Below are 18,200 nucleotides of genomic sequence, written 5' to 3' on the forward strand. Positions count from 1 at the left end.
TGTTATACCATATGCCTTAAACCTGCATAATTCACCTTGGACAATTTTCCATCATCAATCAGTTTCTCTAACTTGTAAACCACGCGCAAATCAGGATTAATTGAGCCGGTGGCTTCAGATACGAATAGTTAAACCAAAAAGAAGTTAAAAAGAGGACAGGGACGACATCTCAAGAAATCTAAATGTAGGATGCACATCCATCTCAATGATATTTGGTCTCATATTGATATGCCATACTTAACCTGGCATAATTCACCTTGGACATCAGAGAACCCAAGTGCTGGTTAAACACTTGTAAACCACAAAACTGAGTGTCATTTACCCCAGAAGCCTTACAAAGCCAGCACATTAGCAACTTAAACTAGTAGTAGTAGCCAGCATACTAGCACCTTAAACTAGTTGTGTTCAGGCCAAGCGTAGCACCATAAACTAGTAGTGTTCAAGCTGGCATAGTAGTAGCACCATAAACTAGTTTTCAGGTCAGCGCAGACTAGAGCATCTTAAACAAGTAGTTTTCTCCTCCAAAAGAACAAATTGCAGGCAGCAAAGGTAAAAAGCACGTTCCTTGGACGGCTTTACTAGCAACAAGATTTCTTTTCCTGGAGCAAAAAAAAATGCATAAATGCATACTTCCAAAAAAAGATGAGATGTTCATTGAGATATTAAGTGAAAGTCTGCTTCTTTTCAAAAAGGAGATATTAACACCTCTTCAGGCAAGACTCCACTGTATCTAGAGCCACCTTCTTATACTTCAACATTTCTCATTCGTCCAGATGCAATCAAAAGTCGATCTCTGTTCCTCATTACACGCAGCAAATTACCTGTACCTGTAAGGACCAAGAATTCTTTTACAGGATCTGAGCGATGCAGAAACAGTGTTTCCCACCGCACAGCTGCTGATATTCCAGGTTCAGTGAGCCATAAAATCAAAACCTTCTTCTTTTCAATCTAGAGACATCAAATCCCTCTTCATGCCAAACTTGCCCACTCTGTCTAAAATTACCTTCTTGCTCCTCGACATTTCTCATTCGTCTAGGTAAAGGTCGATCCTTGATATTTGCATCAAATTCTCTTTCCCTAGTGTTATTTCTTTCAACAAATTCTTCATCTGCTACTGGATAGAACCTAAAAGGCCTAGGGCCACCATCTTGGTTGAAACGGAAAGTGTCATTTTCGCTGTTATAAGGACGAAAAGAACGAGCAGGTCCTCCTCGCCTCTCACCATACTTCCTTCTCTCATCAGTACTTCCACCACTACGAAGCTCAGGAAACCTGCCAGTGTGTATCGGCCCATCAAAGTAGTCATCACCATCAGCCCTCTCCCGACGATCTAACATCTCAAGTCTCCTATTGTTTCTAGTAAATACCCGATCAGGTGGACTTCTTCTGATAGAAAGAGACCTTGGATGCCCATGCTCCTGTCCAGCGTCCACATCCCTCATATCATTCAGACGCCGAGCAGTATACGATGGAGAGTCACGCCTTCGAGGAACCATCTCATCGGTAAAAGAAGTTCGTGGGGAAGACCTCATCCTATCTTCCCTGTACATAGCTGGAGACCTGTGCTGAGATGAATCTGGAAGACCATTGAATCCTTCGGCCGGTCTCCTCCGAGGAGATGACCAAGGGCCAGGGGGACGTGTACGGGATCTAGCAGGAGATTTAGACCGCATTCGAGGGAAACCTCTTCTCTGCATCGTGGTAAACTTTGTATTACCCCGAATGAAATGACCATCTGGTCCATCAGAGCCATCTTCACCAGTGCATCTACTTGGGCTGGTATTCCTAGGAGCTCTACGAAGCATTTGAATACCCATCATGGCAGCATCTTCTCTTCCATTGGGGGACAGCCGCCGTGCAGGTGGATGCCGAAATGAAGAGAAGGAATCATTTAATGGCTTCCTCCTCCTATTACTAACAAAAGCAGCACCATCGAGTCTATCATAGTCATTACGCTCAATTTCAGATTCCCCAACAGCAGCAGTACGTTTACGTCTAAAACGATAATCAGTACCACCTCCATAGCTTTCAAAATCACGTCCAGAATCCCAATCACTACGCGAACTATCAAACCGGCCCGAACCCCTCCCTCTTCCACGCATGAAGTTCCCCCGTGAGCTGCAAAATGACCGGTCCTCATTCCTATGCCGGACAAATTTAGGACCATCAGCATAAGTTTCATCTCTGGAAAATGCAGGAAGAAAAAGTCATAGTTGAGCAGCATTCAGATACAAAAGAAAAAATTACAAATCAAACAGCAATGAAAAGAAAAAATCACCTATTCTTTCGTAGATGGAATTTCTCCTCCTCTATATCAGAATACCTTTCTCTTCCACTTCTTGAAGGCAGTGACCTACCTGTAATAGTTCTGACATTACTAGGAGATGTCACATTAGATGCACGAGGTAAATTGATAATCCGGCTCTTGCTTCCAACATTTGACAAATCTTTATTAGAGTTAGCATTAATAGATGTTTCAGCATTCTGCAAAGATGAATCAACTGTTGGTGCCATATCAGATCCTCCAATATTCTCGTTATTAGTCTCGCCAACATTTCTGCCAGACCCACTGCTTCCAGCAGGCACTTCGTCACATAAGACATCCTTTTCACATCCCTCCTGCAGATCTGCTATTCCTGATTGATCAACTGGTCCTTGTTGAATAGCACCAATAGGCCTCTGCTCATCAGCTCCTGTTGTTTCCTCTTTATCCAATAATGGACTCTGCAAATTACCGTCTTTATGATCAATTTTGTCAGCTTTCTCATCACAACCTTTCACAATGTCATCATTAGTCTCAGTATGAACTGGCAACATGTTATCTTTTTCATCATAATTGAAGCAGTGAGATTCCTCAACCCCAGAAGAGCCAGCAGAGTGAGCATTTTTGCTATTTTTTTCCGAATCCATCCCCTCAGCAATTGGGTCTTCTGCAATTGACTGCATCATTGGCTCTCGGACCTCACCTTCTTCATATTCCTCATCCTCTCTGCCACACCCCACACTCTCAGCATCAACATGTCCCGCAAAAGCATGATTGCCATCAGATTCGTAATCAGAACCATAACATTCTTCTTCTGTACCAGCTGATATACTTATCTTTTCCTCATCATTTGCCGATCCCACACCACTTGCAACCAACTGATGTGGCTCTCGTGTATCTTCGACATTGATGCCCTCCAACACAGATGGCTCCACTTTACCACTGGACACATTTGATTCTTTGAGGTCAAAGTTTGCATGTTTAGCAGCAATATCAGCATTTGCCTGATCTAGAGCATTTTTATTTCTATTAGCTTCCTCAGTATGAACAGAGTACTCAGATTGAGTAGACAAGTCCCCACTCATCACAGACAAATCTGAACAGGTAGACAATCTAGAAGTGCATCCCTTTTGAGGGGTCAAAGGCATTGGCAGTGTAGACGAAGATGAAGAAGAACTCTCCTGAAGCTGTAAAACCCTTCCAACTGATTGGTGTGCAATCACATCTGACGTCATGGATATTTCCTGACTAACCTCCTGGAGTGCTTCGAATTTCACTGGTTTTTGCTCAAGTAATTTCTGAGGACCCTTAGTCGACACCTCAGTAGGTTGCAGATTCTGCCTCACAACTTCAGGTTTTACTACATTAACATCCAATGTTCCAGCTGGACGACATGCAGTTCCAGCATTGGCTTGTACCAAGGCTTCCTCAACAGGTTCAGACTTAACAGTTTTGCGAGTGGGGGAATTCATGTTACTATTCAATGCCAGATTTTTCAGCAAACTCGAGTTCGGACTAACCCTGCTAGAGTCCACTTTAGCCAATGACTGCAGTATTGGGGAGTCAAACCCTCGTAAAGTACTACCAAGACTAAGAGGAAGCACATCGGCAGACTTGTATGGTAGGCTAGGCTGTATTGATGAGATGGGAAAATTAAATTCCTGCTCACTAGCTCCAACAACTTGTTTCCCTTTATCAACATTAGCACCAACAACAGAAGTAGAACTAATAGAAGGCTTTCTGTCTAGTGAACTAGAAGTCTTATGTAACAGATCAATATGACTAGCATCTTGAACAGGAACATCGTCACCAGAACCCTCCCATGAGTCCATGGGAGTATTCAGATCCCAGTTAGATCTATTAGTGTGTGCAGTATCATCAGAATCATTGTTACTCAATCCATTCTTGCAACTTTTGTCCTGGGAAATGTCCTTCCCTTTATTCAAAGACAGAGAAAGCAATGAAGGATTTACAGTTCCACTCATCAGGCAACTCCGCTCCCTAGTTGGATCAACCAAAGAAGAAACATGTGGTTCCTTTGGGCCTAATGACAGTTCAACATGTCCAGAATAAGCAGGAAGTTCAAGTTTACATTGGCTTTCCCCTTGTTTGGCAACAACTTCCTTCTTGACATTCACTATCTGGCTAGCTAATTTTTTGGCAGAAGCTGGTTTCACTTGATTATCTACATTTCCCGAAGGACCAGAGCTAGTATCAGGGTTTGTTTCCCGAGATATGGTTAAAAATGGTTGCAAAGTAGGCGGAGAGTCAACATTTGCACCAGAAGGATTTTCCTTTTTTACCTCTAGAAGAGTATTCTTGATAGTATCAGATTTACTTGCACTATCACAAGAACTCAAGGTCGAGACCTGGACCAGGCAAGAATCTTTGGTCTTGGATTCACTTTCGTTAGACAAAGAAGATGGCTCAGCACGAGTAGGTGAAGGAGACTGGACCATAGAGTACCACCTCTTCTTAATAGGGATACCTGATGACGAGTTACTGGGCTGCCGGGCAAGAACCCCAGGCTGCAAATACATGACGAAATAGAACGATATTAAAACCAAGCAAGTATTACACAGTTAGACCAATTCAGCAGCAAATCATAAATCAGATCGAGACCTCTTCGTTCCCTGAAACTGGCATGGTTCCAAAATCAGCTAAAGCTTATTTATCTCCAGAAAATCTCACTCAAGTACAAATGTTACAATCAAGTCGTAGAACACATCTGAAACACTAGATCACAGCCCTCTAATAGCACCCTGCAACCAGATATGCCAAAATATTATAATACAAAGGAAGAGAAACAAACAGTCAGAATCATCAAACATACACACACATATCACATTATATACACAAAAGAAAAAGGCAAGACATTGGTGATATCAAGTGCCAGATCCAGATGACGAAGGGAAAAAAGTAAGCATCTGAACCTCATAAACACTACCAAGTAAACAAGATTGACCAAAATAACGTAACAAATAGTTACTCCATCTATTAACAACTAGCAGGTTTTGACCATCAAAACCCTCAATATTTTTTTAGGATGGCGGTGTACGGGCCAGCTTAAGCACATCTCGACTATTCCACCAATACCTATTGCCTTCCGCAAGCACAAGTACCAGTCAACTCTGACCACCAAAACTTAAGCTCAGGCAGATGGGAAGAAATCACCAAAAATCCAAAAATCCGAATATCACCCACAAATTCCAATCTAGTTACAACTTAGCCAGACACAAAAATATAAAATCCCAGAAATACCCTCTCTATCCTTTGGTGCCATGGGATAAAATTACGAAGATTTTCTAGCTCTAAATTTTTTCAAGACCTAGTTCTATCTGAATCGGATAATCTGATCATAAAGGAAACAAATCAATCTCTAAAATACAACACAAAACACCAACATTTATTTGATTCATAACAGTAAAATAGTCAAAATCTAATCCCAAAAACCTCCCATATATAACCAAAGAAAAAGCATATTCATCACTCATCAGATCCAAATTTCAGGGAAACAATCCATAAAACCCGAAAAATTCAAGCATCAAAAACAAATTTTCACCTGTCAAAAATTCAATCATACGCCCAAATTAAAGCACAAAGATAAAAACGAGAACCTTCGCTGATGTTAGACAGCAAAAGAGAGTATAATGAAGGAGGAAAAAAGAGTGAAAAATAGAGGGGAAAAGGGGAGAAAGACTTTTGGTGGTGAGTTTTTTCGTACTATTTGATAGATAGATTGGAATTGGAATTGGTGTTGTTGTTGGTTAGGGTTTTGTGGACTTTTCAATAATTGCAATAACTTCCTTTATTTAAAGGCCCTTTATTTTCTCTCTATCTATCATTTTCGTTTCCCTGATTTTTTATTAATGTCACTTTTGACTTGCTTTTCCTTAATACAATAATTGAAGAAGTTGTAGTGTAGGTGGCATCCCATGTTTGCTCCATAGACTTTACATTTGCTTGCAAATTACATCAGAATCTGGAATAAAGATTGCTTCAAACTTTATCATCAACCATTAAGTGTAAGGGCTTGTTGGGTACCAGAGATAAGGAATAATTAATTTTGGGACTAAATTTAAGATGAGTTTATCTCATATTAAGTTCGTATAAAATCATGGTATAACTAATTCCTAAATTAATTATCCCAAAATTATAATATTTTTTTATTCCTATGGAAGGGTGAGATAACTATTTTCAGTATAATTAATCATGGAATAACTTATTTCCCAAGGAAATGATCCCTAAATAATTTATAGTGTGAACATATATGCATATGTAGAGAATCTGGAAGTAAGATTGCTCCCAACTTTATCATAAACCATTAACTTTTGAGTGAATTTATAAATATAAAAAAATACTTATCTGGATTATGTTTATGTATCAAACTATATTATCATAGTTAAGTAATAAATATGTTAAAATAATTAGTAAAATCTATAGTTAAGTAGTCAAATTTAAGTAAAAAGAGTATCATATACTTATTGGTTTAATATATGTGTCAGATACGTGTAAATAGTTTTTGAACTTGTAATGTAATCATGACTAAAGTTAAAATATTCGTCTGAAAAAAGTACACATATCATAAGTTAATTAGTTAGTTTTTTCCTCTAACATATCTCACCTCTTTACCAACATAAAATATAGAGAAATATATATTTTTAGCCACTCCAAAATTAATAGCCAACAAGATAGATATATATATATAAAATATACGTATATTATATATTTTTCGGCTAGCGAATACAATTAGTTTCGCCGGATCAATTTTGTATTTTGTTCTAAAATATAAAAGACACATAAGAAGATAAGATCAAAACATGGGAGATTTTTTAGAGGTCTACAATTTCTGGTGGACCCAATCTACTGGAAACAGCTAAGTAATTGAACTTTGAGTTGAATTGTTCAACCTTTCTGGTGGGCGTATACTTTTCTTTGTCCTTTTTCTCGCTGGTGGGATTATTCAGCTCTTATTTTGTTTGGTGCGATCGTGACAGGATCTCCACATTTATTGCGTTATTGCTAATTTAGCCCTTTCTCATTTCTTGTTTTGGAAAGGGACGCCTCAATTTAAGGCCTAGTTCCATCCAGCTGTTCCAAAGAGCAAATGATTACCAGTGGATGACCTCTAAAACAACTCATTAATTAGTCATTAGTGTTTTAAAAGGCATAATGCAGAAGTATCGATTCCCCTCATCAACAAACTCCTTAGTCAAAGCTTGTTATACCGAACTTGCCTAATGCGATTTACATCTCATGTGTGATTTGCGAACTATTGCACAGTGAACAGATTCCCCTCATCAACAAACTCCTTAGTCAAAGCTCGTTATACCGAACTTGCCTAATACGATTTACATCTCATGTGTGATTTGCGAGCTATTGCACAGTGAACAGATTACCCAGTGCGCACCCGAAGGATAGCGACTGCATGTTACCCGTAAATTTTCCAAAAAAAAAGAGCAATGTTCAAACTAACTTGTGCACACGTTGACTGTTTTAGCGACGTGCTACTTTTCATCGTAGCTGTGTTCATCAAAGCTAGGCGGATGGAAAGGGAATACCATATGGAAACTTGAACTAAGACCTTTTATAGTTTTCACATACTTTATTGACTGATAGACCACACCGTTAGGTGCCAGGGGTATGCCACTGAGCAAGCGTGAACAGGTACTTTCCTGCTCAATATATGCAAATACACTTGAGATGTCCTACTAATTGAAACTGAGCAAGGCAAGGGAGCGGGGCGAGGGGGAGGTAATAGCATACTGTACTACTATAGGGATACTTCTCAGAGACCAATTTTCCTGGAGAGCATGCTCTCATGTAAAATACGTGCAACTAACTGATATGATGTACAAGTCAAACCTTAAAGTTTTAACATCCTCATAAATTTTTTTGCTCACACAAGGATTAAGAACTTGGTGATTTCCATATATACAGCAGTCCCCTAAACATGAATTCATGGGCACCGGAAAGCTCCCAGAGCAAGTTTCTTGCTTGGGAGTTGATCCCTACCTACGATCTTGGTGATTGACAGTCCCATGAAAAACAGAAACTCATGAAATGTAAGCCTTAATCAGCTGTGTGTAGTTGCAGGTGAAGCCTGTCCTGGGACACGTGATTCTGCCATCATTCCTCTTGGCCATCTCTTCAAGTGCCTGCCATCACATAGATGTAAGTCACATTGTCACTGAAGGAAGCACAAACACGTAAGCAACTACACACAAACCTTGGTGCTATAGACATAGCCATTAGGCAAGACAAGGGGTGGATTTTCAGTATCCATCAGCTCTTTGGTTATGTAGCAAACTAGCTTCGAGTGATGCTGCTTTGAATATGGTAGTGGCGTCGCTAATTTACGAAAGCTCTCCTGTGATAAAGGATCCTCCTTTGTGCAATCATCTTCGTAACAGAATCTATAGATTTGGTCAAGGAGAAGTCATGGAGCAGATAAATTTATAATTTTCCTTTGGTTCCTCTTTTTCTTTTCCCAATGACCACATGGAACTTTGGCCATGGGGGGAGAGGGAGCTTGAAGTAGTGCAAAGTAATGAAAAGAAGCGCACAGAATCTCAATTACTAAAAGAAAATATCAGTAGTTAGTAAATCTGAAAATCATTACCAGCTGAGATTATTCCTAGTTCCCCCATGTAAAAGCATATAAAGAAGACCGGCCAGATTATTCTGTCACTATGTAATTGATTTATATTAATTTGATTCTTAATAGTAAAATACCAGTCTGTGTAGTGATCATTTGTAAGCAAAAAAATTCCTAGCAACCAATTGTTTGTTGTGGATACGGAGTTTTCAATGCAGACAACCCTGCTTGGAGATATATATTCAGCAAAGGCTCGAGAGTCATGCCATATAACTTGCAGAACTCCTGTTTGAATTGATCAATTAAGTAATCCCACTGCTTTGGTTCAAATAAAGCCTGTAACAGAAACTGACAATTGTCAAATAATTCTACATAGATGGAAAATCAGCTTTTACTGCTTTTATTCTACTCAAACTTGATTCTTCATATACCGCAGACATCCATCTCACAAAGCCGTGAAGAAACACAAGACCAAGGAGGGAAAGCGAAATCAAACTGACATCAACAAGATACAATCAAATCAAGATAAAGGCAGGTAAAAAATCACCCTTGAATCAAGAAGAATTTCCATACATGATAACTGAGAGTTCCAAAATTGATGCCTAAATACATTTTTTCTTTTTATAGGTAAATCAATGCCAAAGTATTGCATTGCCATCACTAAAACACTTGAATAACACAATAACAAAAATAGTACACATTACTCTTCATGTTCATTTTCCTCTTGTTTTCCTTTCAATGTTTTCCGACTGAACTACTTACTTTTGTGTTTTTTGAATACACGCAAAAGCATACATGGACCAAGTCATATACATACTTAAATGTATAACATATAGAGCACAAACTTATACTCCGTCCAGTAATGAGTCAGAAAGTTGAACTATTTTACAATAATGCTTGAAAGCATTGAAGGTGAAAGAGTCACACCAAATTGAAGAAGTGACTGAAGTATTTTAAACTCTCATAAACGTTTCGACATAAAAGTGCAAATAAACACTTGATTTCAAATATGCAGAAAGCTAGCACGATAGACCATAACCTTGTATGTTGCACATTCCGTATTACTCTTGAAAGCAAGTGTCGCCAAGACCCGCTGCAACTCTTTCATATGGGTAGAACCCCAAGGTGCAAGATATTTCCGAGCATATGTAATGGCCCGCATCATGTTTTCAGCTCTTACCAACTCTATGAACTCTTGCAGTCTCAGCTGGAACTCAAATTTGCTCTGTCAACAAGAGAAGCAATCAGCATATTATATTTGCAGCAGAATGTTCCAAATTGTAGCACTACTTCTACCAAATCCTAAGAAAGCACTGACCCAAAGATATAACTACAAATTGGGGTTGAAAATAAGTACGCCCTGTCTCAAAATGTCTGACGTGTTCCGCTTCAAAAGATTAAAACCAAGTAAAACGTATTCTTTCACCATTTTGATACGAGAATAAATTGCAATTTATTTATCCTTCTGTAAAGCTTTAGTATCTAAATTTTAATAATAGTTCGTTTAGCTTCAAAAATTGGTCAAATTGATCATCAATAAAGCAAAACATGTAGAATAAATTGGCACAAGGGGAGTAGTTATACACGCAGATACTTAGTTTTTGCTCAGTGATATATTATTTGTGACAACATTCTGCAGTAGCCATCCAATCACTATCCACTAACAGTGCGCAATTTAGTGATTCATAGGACCTAGTCAATTAGAAAGGTCACTTTCACGACCATTTATCCCTTTTTTGGAAAAGTTTCACGATGATTTATCCTTCTGACGTGCAAAACTTTAATGAAACTTGGTACAAAAGGAAGAGCAAACTTTGAGGATACATCTGACTTTTCATTTCAAAGTATCCAGAGTTCAGACATAAGACATTGCATGAACATGGTTCTCTGAAGCAACTTCATCCAATAAAAAGGGGCTGACTTTCAGCATTTCAAGCTCACAGCTCATCCACCTCTATATCCAGGATAATGTAGCCATAGTCAAACAGCTATCCAGTTACACCTCAATAAAATGAATCCCAAGTATTTAAACCAGTACATCCTATAATCATTGAATGACAGGCGGGAAAATAATACGGGCTCCGTATTATTCAACCAGTCAATTAAGACAAAGACAGGATTCACCAACTGCAGTCACGCTTTGCCCTACTATCCAATGGCTATTGGTATTATAACTATAATGGGTATTTACAACTCTGCTATGGCTACTACAATAGTGAACATTTCAAATCAAAAGGTATAGCATAGTAGCAACAATAAATGCAAATAATATGGATCATCCATGTCAGATACTCTTTTTTAAGATTTGATCTCCTGAAGCATGAAGTAGCTCATAACATGTACAAAACGGTTCTATTGATAAGAGAAGATAAGTGTACTGCCCACTGGAATGCTGCTTTAAACTCGAGACGTTAACAAAATAACGAACCATAATGTTTAAATAGTGCAAGCAGCAATCCATCCCTCAGTTTTAGTCCAGAACTGTGTAAACGAGGTAATGCATAGAGATATTGATATCACCCCAAACCCATTTTCTTTCCTTTGTGGATCTCATCACAATCTGATGAGCTATGCTACAGTTAGAGAGCAGATGCAGAGTCCTCATCGCATACTTACCAAATTAACTTAAATCTGAAAGCGATCATACCCTACATATTGGACAAGATTACCTCTGACTGACTTCAGAATATCCAAGAATAAATACCCAATTCTACTCGTGGGTCGTGTGCATGCTAATGTATGCTTAGCATGCCATGTTTCACATCATATGCAATGATCAAAAGGGAAACTGGAACCAGTGGCACCTTGGGAGTTGGGACTGCTGTTACACCACTCTTGTACATCTAATCTCCACAAGATATACCAGGTCAAAGAGACCCATCTGATTATAGCATATCAACAGAGAGTTGCCTGCCCCAGATCGCATTAAAAAACTTCCATCAATTCCTCTCTCTCTCTCTCTCTCTCTCTCTCACTCTACATATATACACACACACACACACACTCTGGTTTTTCTTCCCCTTCAGTAAATACAGAGCTTCATGCCAAGGGTTGGCTGTTCAGGTTGGTGTTGCTTCAAGCTTCAAGCCACAGCACGGATACATTTCATTAAGTAACAGAATTTAAAATCCATTTAGATGGTCAATGAACAGCACATTGAGTTTCCTACATCCAGTCCCTTGAGTAAAAGATCTAGTATGTGAAGAATAAAATCAATCACCCAATCAGCTGGCTGTCTATGACCTTTTGCAAGCTCAATTCAAAGTTGAAAAGCTATTGATGATACTTCAGAAAGATGAAGAATAATATTCTCGTGGTCGCTTAGATCTTTGTCAATCAACATGGGGAAGAAGGGTTGAAATTACAAATTCTAAGCACTAGTTTATTTATGAAGAATATCAGTGCACTGAACTTTTTTTCCTTTGACAAGGTAAAAAACATATAACACCAGTTTACATGTTTTGCAAGGTCATGCTAAAGAATTTCTAATCAGTATGTTATAAAAGGAGCTTTCTGCACCAGGCTACCCTTTTTTATGTTAATCAAGAGGGCAATGAGGAAATACTGATATATCAACACGTAATTGTGCTTCCAATTGCCAATAAACTTTCCTCCTTTTTCAAGCCTTTCTTCAAGAAAACACATCAGACGATCCCACTTTTCCAGGGAATTCAAGGAGAACCTATTCGGGTGATTATGTAGTTCCTGATCAACCCATTGAGACATATGCATCCATTACTACAGTCATCAATGTTTCTATCTTTGCAGAAGCAGTACAGTAATGATCTAGCTTCATGATTCAGAAATATACCATACTATAAAGAAAGACTAATATTTTCTGGTTTGAGTGACAGCAATCTATGCAGCATCACAGCCTTCCGACAACAGAACACTCTCCATCTACACCTCTTTTCCACATAAATCACTGCAACTCAATTTAATGATATTATATGCCTATTGGCAGATTTCTGAAAGTCTTCCCTAACTATTCCAAATAATACCCAGAATAAAGCATCCATGATCTCAGCAGAGGAAGGATTTGAATGAACAACCTAATCCATACAGCAAAAGCATGTATGAGGCAACTAACATTTCTTCTAGAATCCATGACACATAAGAAACTTCAAGAGGTGACTATCAGATTAAGGTTTGCATGAGCTCGCAGAAGATGTGGTTCGGAATGGACATTGCAATGTCAACAGCAAAGCAAGGATGGTACAATTAATATCTGCAACCCGTTGCAAATGAGAAAGCTGAATAATATGACACTCACCTAAATCAAAAATCTCAATTAATATGCCCCCCGTCACATAATCTTGTTAGCACATATCCTAAGCTGATTTAACCCGTTAAAAGCACAGCAAATAAGTTAGAAACCGGCACATCACTTTAAGCATATTATGCTTGAAATATCCTTCTTCATTCAAGTAGGCCTGAGATATCCCTTACTGGGAACAATTATAACCAAAAAAGTGGACCCAAGCAGAATTTCCGCTCCCTAGCTTGGTTGCAGAAACGACATATTGAAGGCTTTACAAACGCTAATAAACCATCAAGCACACAGTGTAAATGCCTTTCTCAAAAAAAATACATCAGGCTTCTCATCAGTTTTCACTCTTTCACTAACTTTTCTTTACGTGCTGCACATTGGCAGCCCAAAACATCTGAGCCATCGAAGTTCTAGCATTCTGTGACATGCACCGACAGAGTCTTATGTCCATCATAGTAGTCAGAAGTAGATCCACTCAACCCAGTTAACATGATAAGAGGCTGATCTGAAACTTTTCATGCTTTTTCATATTTCAGCTACACGATTGAATAACAATACATTGAAACCAGAATTAGTGGTTAGCCCAGTGAAGAAAATAAGTTATATGAAAATGATGTTATATTGATGAATACTCTGGTTCTGCACCACAAATATATATAAGACTAGAATGAATTATCAATTTTATCACAAATTACAATACAGTTATAGGATGAAGGAATTGTTAAATCAGTAATAAAAATCTTAAAAGACAAAAGCTCAAAGAAACAAAGATAAATGAACCTTTGATTTCTTTAGCCTGGATTTGTTATCAGCACACCAGGCTAAAGCAGGAGTCACCTCCTTGTTTTGAAGAGCATCAATGACCTTTTTTGCTTCATGAAAGACGTCAACGTCAACAAGATCCTGGAATAGAAAAGATCAAACTAAATCACAATGATTCAACGTTTTGCTGCATGGGTTTTGATTTAAATGTCTATATTGAATGTCATAATGGGGTTCTTAATAATACCGCAGTGGAGTTCTCAAATATAAGAAGTATTGCTTTACAGATGAAGAAAGTAAATGGAGGAATTAGATACCCCTCCAGAAAAGATTTAAAGAGGATTTATACATCTATCACTTCCTTCCAATCGCACCAAACCTCCAAAAGTAAATGACTAATCCTCCGTCTAAGAAAAGTAATACAATAAAGTTTCGTTTATTTACCCTTCCTCTTCCCTTGATGGTTTCAAACATAGTTCTAGTGTAACTCCTAAACAAAAGCCAACCATTGAAAGCTAAGCACTTTATGTATAATTATATGCTAGATAAGAGAAAGCTGTCAGCTAAGGGGAGCTTAATGCAACTCAAAAACTGGAACAACATGACCATTTAACCAAATAAATGATACCACATGCTAAAGTAAAAGAACTAAAAGAAAACCCACCTGGATGTTGCTGCTTTCAGCAAGCTTCATAGCAGTGTCATAATATGACATCCGCAACATGTAATCTACCAGTATCCGCTTCAAACGGGTATCATTCCAATCTGATAAATTTTCTGGATCAGCAGATTCTAGATGATCTAGCCGTGCTCTGCATCTTTGCGCTTGCAGGTTCTCTATTCGACTCCCCTCTTCCAACTGATTGTTGACACAATATAAAACCATATGTTACCTCATTTTCAACTGATCAAAGGATGACTGAAGCTTTTCAAAGCTTTGTGTTGAGTTGAATTTAGCTTTTCAAACATATTAGACTAGCCGATAAACTAAATGAGCAAATTGGGATACATTTCAGGATCCAATATTCAGCAAAAAATAGAGAAATTAGACACACATATAGATGTTTCTCTTGCTTTATCCAATCTTATACAATAAAATGATTGTTCTCACAATACAAAACCAAGAATTTCATATTTGACTGTTATTAACCTTACAAACAGATTAATCACTTTTGAATACTAGCTGAAAACTGAATGAGCATATGTGATACATCTCAACATCCAATTAAGAACTGAAATTCACACACACTCTCTAACAGACACACACACACACACAAAAAAAAAAAAAAAAGTACCTAGAGATAAGTTTTGCTTCTTTGATCCAATATCCACTCTTGTACAGTAATATAATATGATACAGACACACATATACACAAACACACAATACATAGAGAAAAGTTTTGCTTTCTTCATCCAATCTCCAATCTTTTTTTTAATTGCTAACACACCCAATCCAATCTCCAATTTTATACAGTAATATAATATGATACACACAGCTAGTGGGAGCTGCCTATTATGGTAACACAACCATATGAAAATTTTCCTGAACCAAGGGTCTACCGCAACACTCTACCCTCCCCAGACCCCGCTTGTGTGACTATAGTGGGTATGTTATTGCTGTTAATATGATACACACACACAATACACAGAGAAAAGTTGCTTCCTTGATCCAATATCCACTCTTATACGGTAATATTAATATGATACACACACGTGTGTCTATTTGTTTTTTGAGAAGAAGTTTCGCTTCATTCGTCCAATCTTATACTGTAAGAAAATATGATTGAGCTACTCAGTACCTTCGATTTGAGTGTGTGTGTGTGTGTGTCTGTTTTGTGTGTGATCGAAGTTTCGGTTCCTTTATCCAAACTTAATACAGTAGAACAGAAAAATCATAATTAAGTTACTCTAACTCTAAGTACCTTCCGTTTAAGCCCCTGCAACCTGGAAACAAGTGAATTGAGTCGATTTACGGCATCATCGCGGGACATAACAGAGTCAGTGGCGGCAGCGGCATCCGAAACGCCAGAGATAACAGCGGACACTTCCTTCTCAACAATACGGTGATTGGATCGAATCGTCTTTTTGTAATGCTCGAAAGGGACACGAAGGAACTGGTGTTCTAATTTGAGAGATTCGGAGAGTTGGTTCAGTTTTGACGACGGAGCGTTAGGCGAGATGCCGGAGGTTGGAGTGACGGCGGTTGGGGTGACGGCGGTGCTGCTGGTTGTGGATGTAGGCGAACTGCCGTTGGGAATTGTTTCCATTTCCATTGGAAGAAGTGAAGGTTAGATCGGAGAGGTTACAAGGAGAAGGTGGAAGAAGGAAGGATTGCTTCGTTTCCTGATTAGATAGAACATCTGCTTGGTAAAACGACGACGTTCGGTTTAAGCAGGCATGTATGCGATTTATGTAAGTCGCGTACACGAATGCGTTTTGTAAGTTGCATTGCTAGACTGCACTTGTAAGTCGTATAATTCCTTTTTATATATGCCATTTATAAGTCGATTTTTTGAAATTTCTAAGAGGGTGTTTGGCTAAGCTTATAAGCTGGTCAAACTGGCTTATAAGCACATTTTGGCTTATCTACGCGTTTGTTAAATATTCAAGGTGTTTATAAGCTAAAATCAACCATAAGTCATAAGTTGGTCAACTCCAACTTATGGCTTTTTAGCTTATAAGCAGTTTTAGTTTGACCAAAGTTTTTACTAATTTATCCTTAATAATATTTTTTAATTCACAAAATATTTTTCCCAAAATAAATTTTCTAACTTTCCCTTTATTCCATATTCGTTGTTCATCATTTTCTTTACAAAAAAACTTTTTAATTTATAATCTTTTGTAAAGTTTTTAAGGATATTTTTGTCATTTTAACAAAATAACAGCTTATCAGCACTTTTCTACCAAACACATCAATTACTTATTATTAGTTTCAGCACATTTATCTAAACACATAAATAATTATTTAAAAAACCAGCACTTCAAGTTTATCAGCTATCTATAATCAGTTTATCCAAACGGGCTCTAAGTTGCATTACTACTATTATAGAAGCGGATAAGAGAGGAGCTTAGGGTCGTCTGAGAATATTTTGGTAAATTCCGATGGTTTTCACTTGCTTACGCTGCATTGGAGAGCTGGTATTTGTATGGCACCAAGTGGACAACTATTTGCACAGAGGAGCACGTGTAGCTCTGATAAAAACGTGAAAAGCAACCAAATTTTCTCACAGTACAGCGTTGATCGTTGTCGATTTTGTCTCTCGCTTTGCTTTGATCTGCTTGATGTTGTCTTTGCAGAACTCAATTTGAACTGTTATCTTATTTTCCAGCTTTCTCAACGTACTCCTCCATTTTCCGCTCTACTCTCGCCCTGCTCGGTTTATGTGAGTTGCATGTATAGTTATTAGATGAATTATGTTTTCCCTATTTTCGCCTTAATCTTCTCACCTTTTTTGCAGATCATCTGCATTTGCTATTCTTAATTTCTCAATTTCCGAAACTACTGTTGAATTAAAATTGTTTAAATCAGGTAAAGTAGTAAATGGGTGATTTTGGGAAGATGATTTATATCTATGTGCTTATTTTTTTAATATTAATGTTGGTTCCCTTTATCTGAAAATCTATCTTCTGAGAAGAACGTGAGCTCTCTTTTTTAAATAGGTAAATGTAAAGAGATGGCCATAAGGTATTTTCTCATTTGTCTGAATGAATTATTCCATTGTGTAGTTGTTCCCATATTGCGATTCTGAACCTATGCTACATGATGTTAAAAAGGAAAAAAGAAAAAATTGGAGCACATTGGTTGAGACAAATTTAGTGGTGAATTTTTCATACGGTTGGAACTTGTTATCAAGGCAAAAGAATGAATATACGGTGGAATACTCGGTAAATTTAGTTTATCGGCATGTTATGTCTTAAAAGATTTTAATTCTTGAACAAAAGTACAAAATAAGTACATAACTTCTTACTGCTTCATCATAGAAAATGTTATTGGATAAGAATTGCATTCAAATATAAACTATTGGATCGTAACTTAACTTATTACTATAAAATGAGCAATTTATCATGCACTTGCTAGCCAATTTACCCAGCATAATACTGTATTTATTATGGGCTATTAGGTGAACGTAAAAATTTAAAATATATATCATTTATTATACAAAAGAAAAACGGGAATGCACTGATTTTTGAAGTTTGTATGCCTTAGAAATGATTGGTTGCTTCATCTGTAAATTCTACACAAGCCAACAATAGATAGCTCACCTTCTGCTTATGTGATGTATTCCTCATATATCAAGTATGTTAGT

General features: G+C 37.7%; 2 protein-coding genes across 4 annotated transcripts; both read right to left on the minus strand.

Moving 5' to 3' along the window:
* Window positions 1-223: 223 nt before the first annotated feature.
* On the minus strand, window positions 224-6,060 carry LOC107823426 (uncharacterized). 3 transcript variants are annotated; one of them, XR_001656632.2, is made up of 5 exons: window positions 5,826-6,060; window positions 4,886-5,025; window positions 2,279-4,791; window positions 706-2,184; window positions 224-599 (listed from the first exon to the last, which is right to left on the minus strand). XR_001656632.2 is itself a non-coding variant. In XM_016650065.2 (4 exons), exons 2-4 carry the CDS (start codon window positions 4,907-4,909, stop codon window positions 927-929), a joined length of 3,795 nt encoding a protein of 1,264 aa, XP_016505551.2. In that variant the 5' UTR covers window positions 4,910-5,025; window positions 5,826-6,047; the 3' UTR covers window positions 224-926. The 3 variants fall into 3 exon arrangements, 2 of the variants coding, with proteins under 2 accessions (XP_016505551.2, XP_016505552.2); XM_016650065.2 differs by having other exon boundaries at window positions 224-2,184; window positions 5,826-6,047; XM_016650066.2 differs by having other exon boundaries at window positions 224-2,184; window positions 5,881-6,019.
* Window positions 6,061-8,062: 2,002 nt separating this feature from the next.
* On the minus strand, window positions 8,063-16,353 carry LOC107823425 (protein MAEA homolog). The gene is made up of 7 exons (XM_016650064.2): window positions 15,816-16,353; window positions 14,558-14,752; window positions 13,912-14,034; window positions 9,901-10,086; window positions 9,064-9,197; window positions 8,493-8,679; window positions 8,063-8,421 (listed from the first exon to the last, which is right to left on the minus strand). The coding sequence occupies exons 1-7, from the start codon at window positions 16,164-16,166 to the stop codon at window positions 8,320-8,322; spliced, it is 1,278 nt and encodes a 425-aa protein (XP_016505550.1). The 5' UTR covers window positions 16,167-16,353; the 3' UTR covers window positions 8,063-8,319.
* Between the last annotated feature and the right edge of the window lie 1,847 nt (window positions 16,354-18,200).

The sequence above is a fragment of the Nicotiana tabacum genome, chromosome 23, assembly GCF_000715075.1.
Source record: "Nicotiana tabacum cultivar K326 chromosome 23, ASM71507v2, whole genome shotgun sequence".
In the NCBI taxonomy this organism is placed as follows: Eukaryota; Viridiplantae; Streptophyta; class Magnoliopsida; order Solanales; family Solanaceae; genus Nicotiana; species Nicotiana tabacum.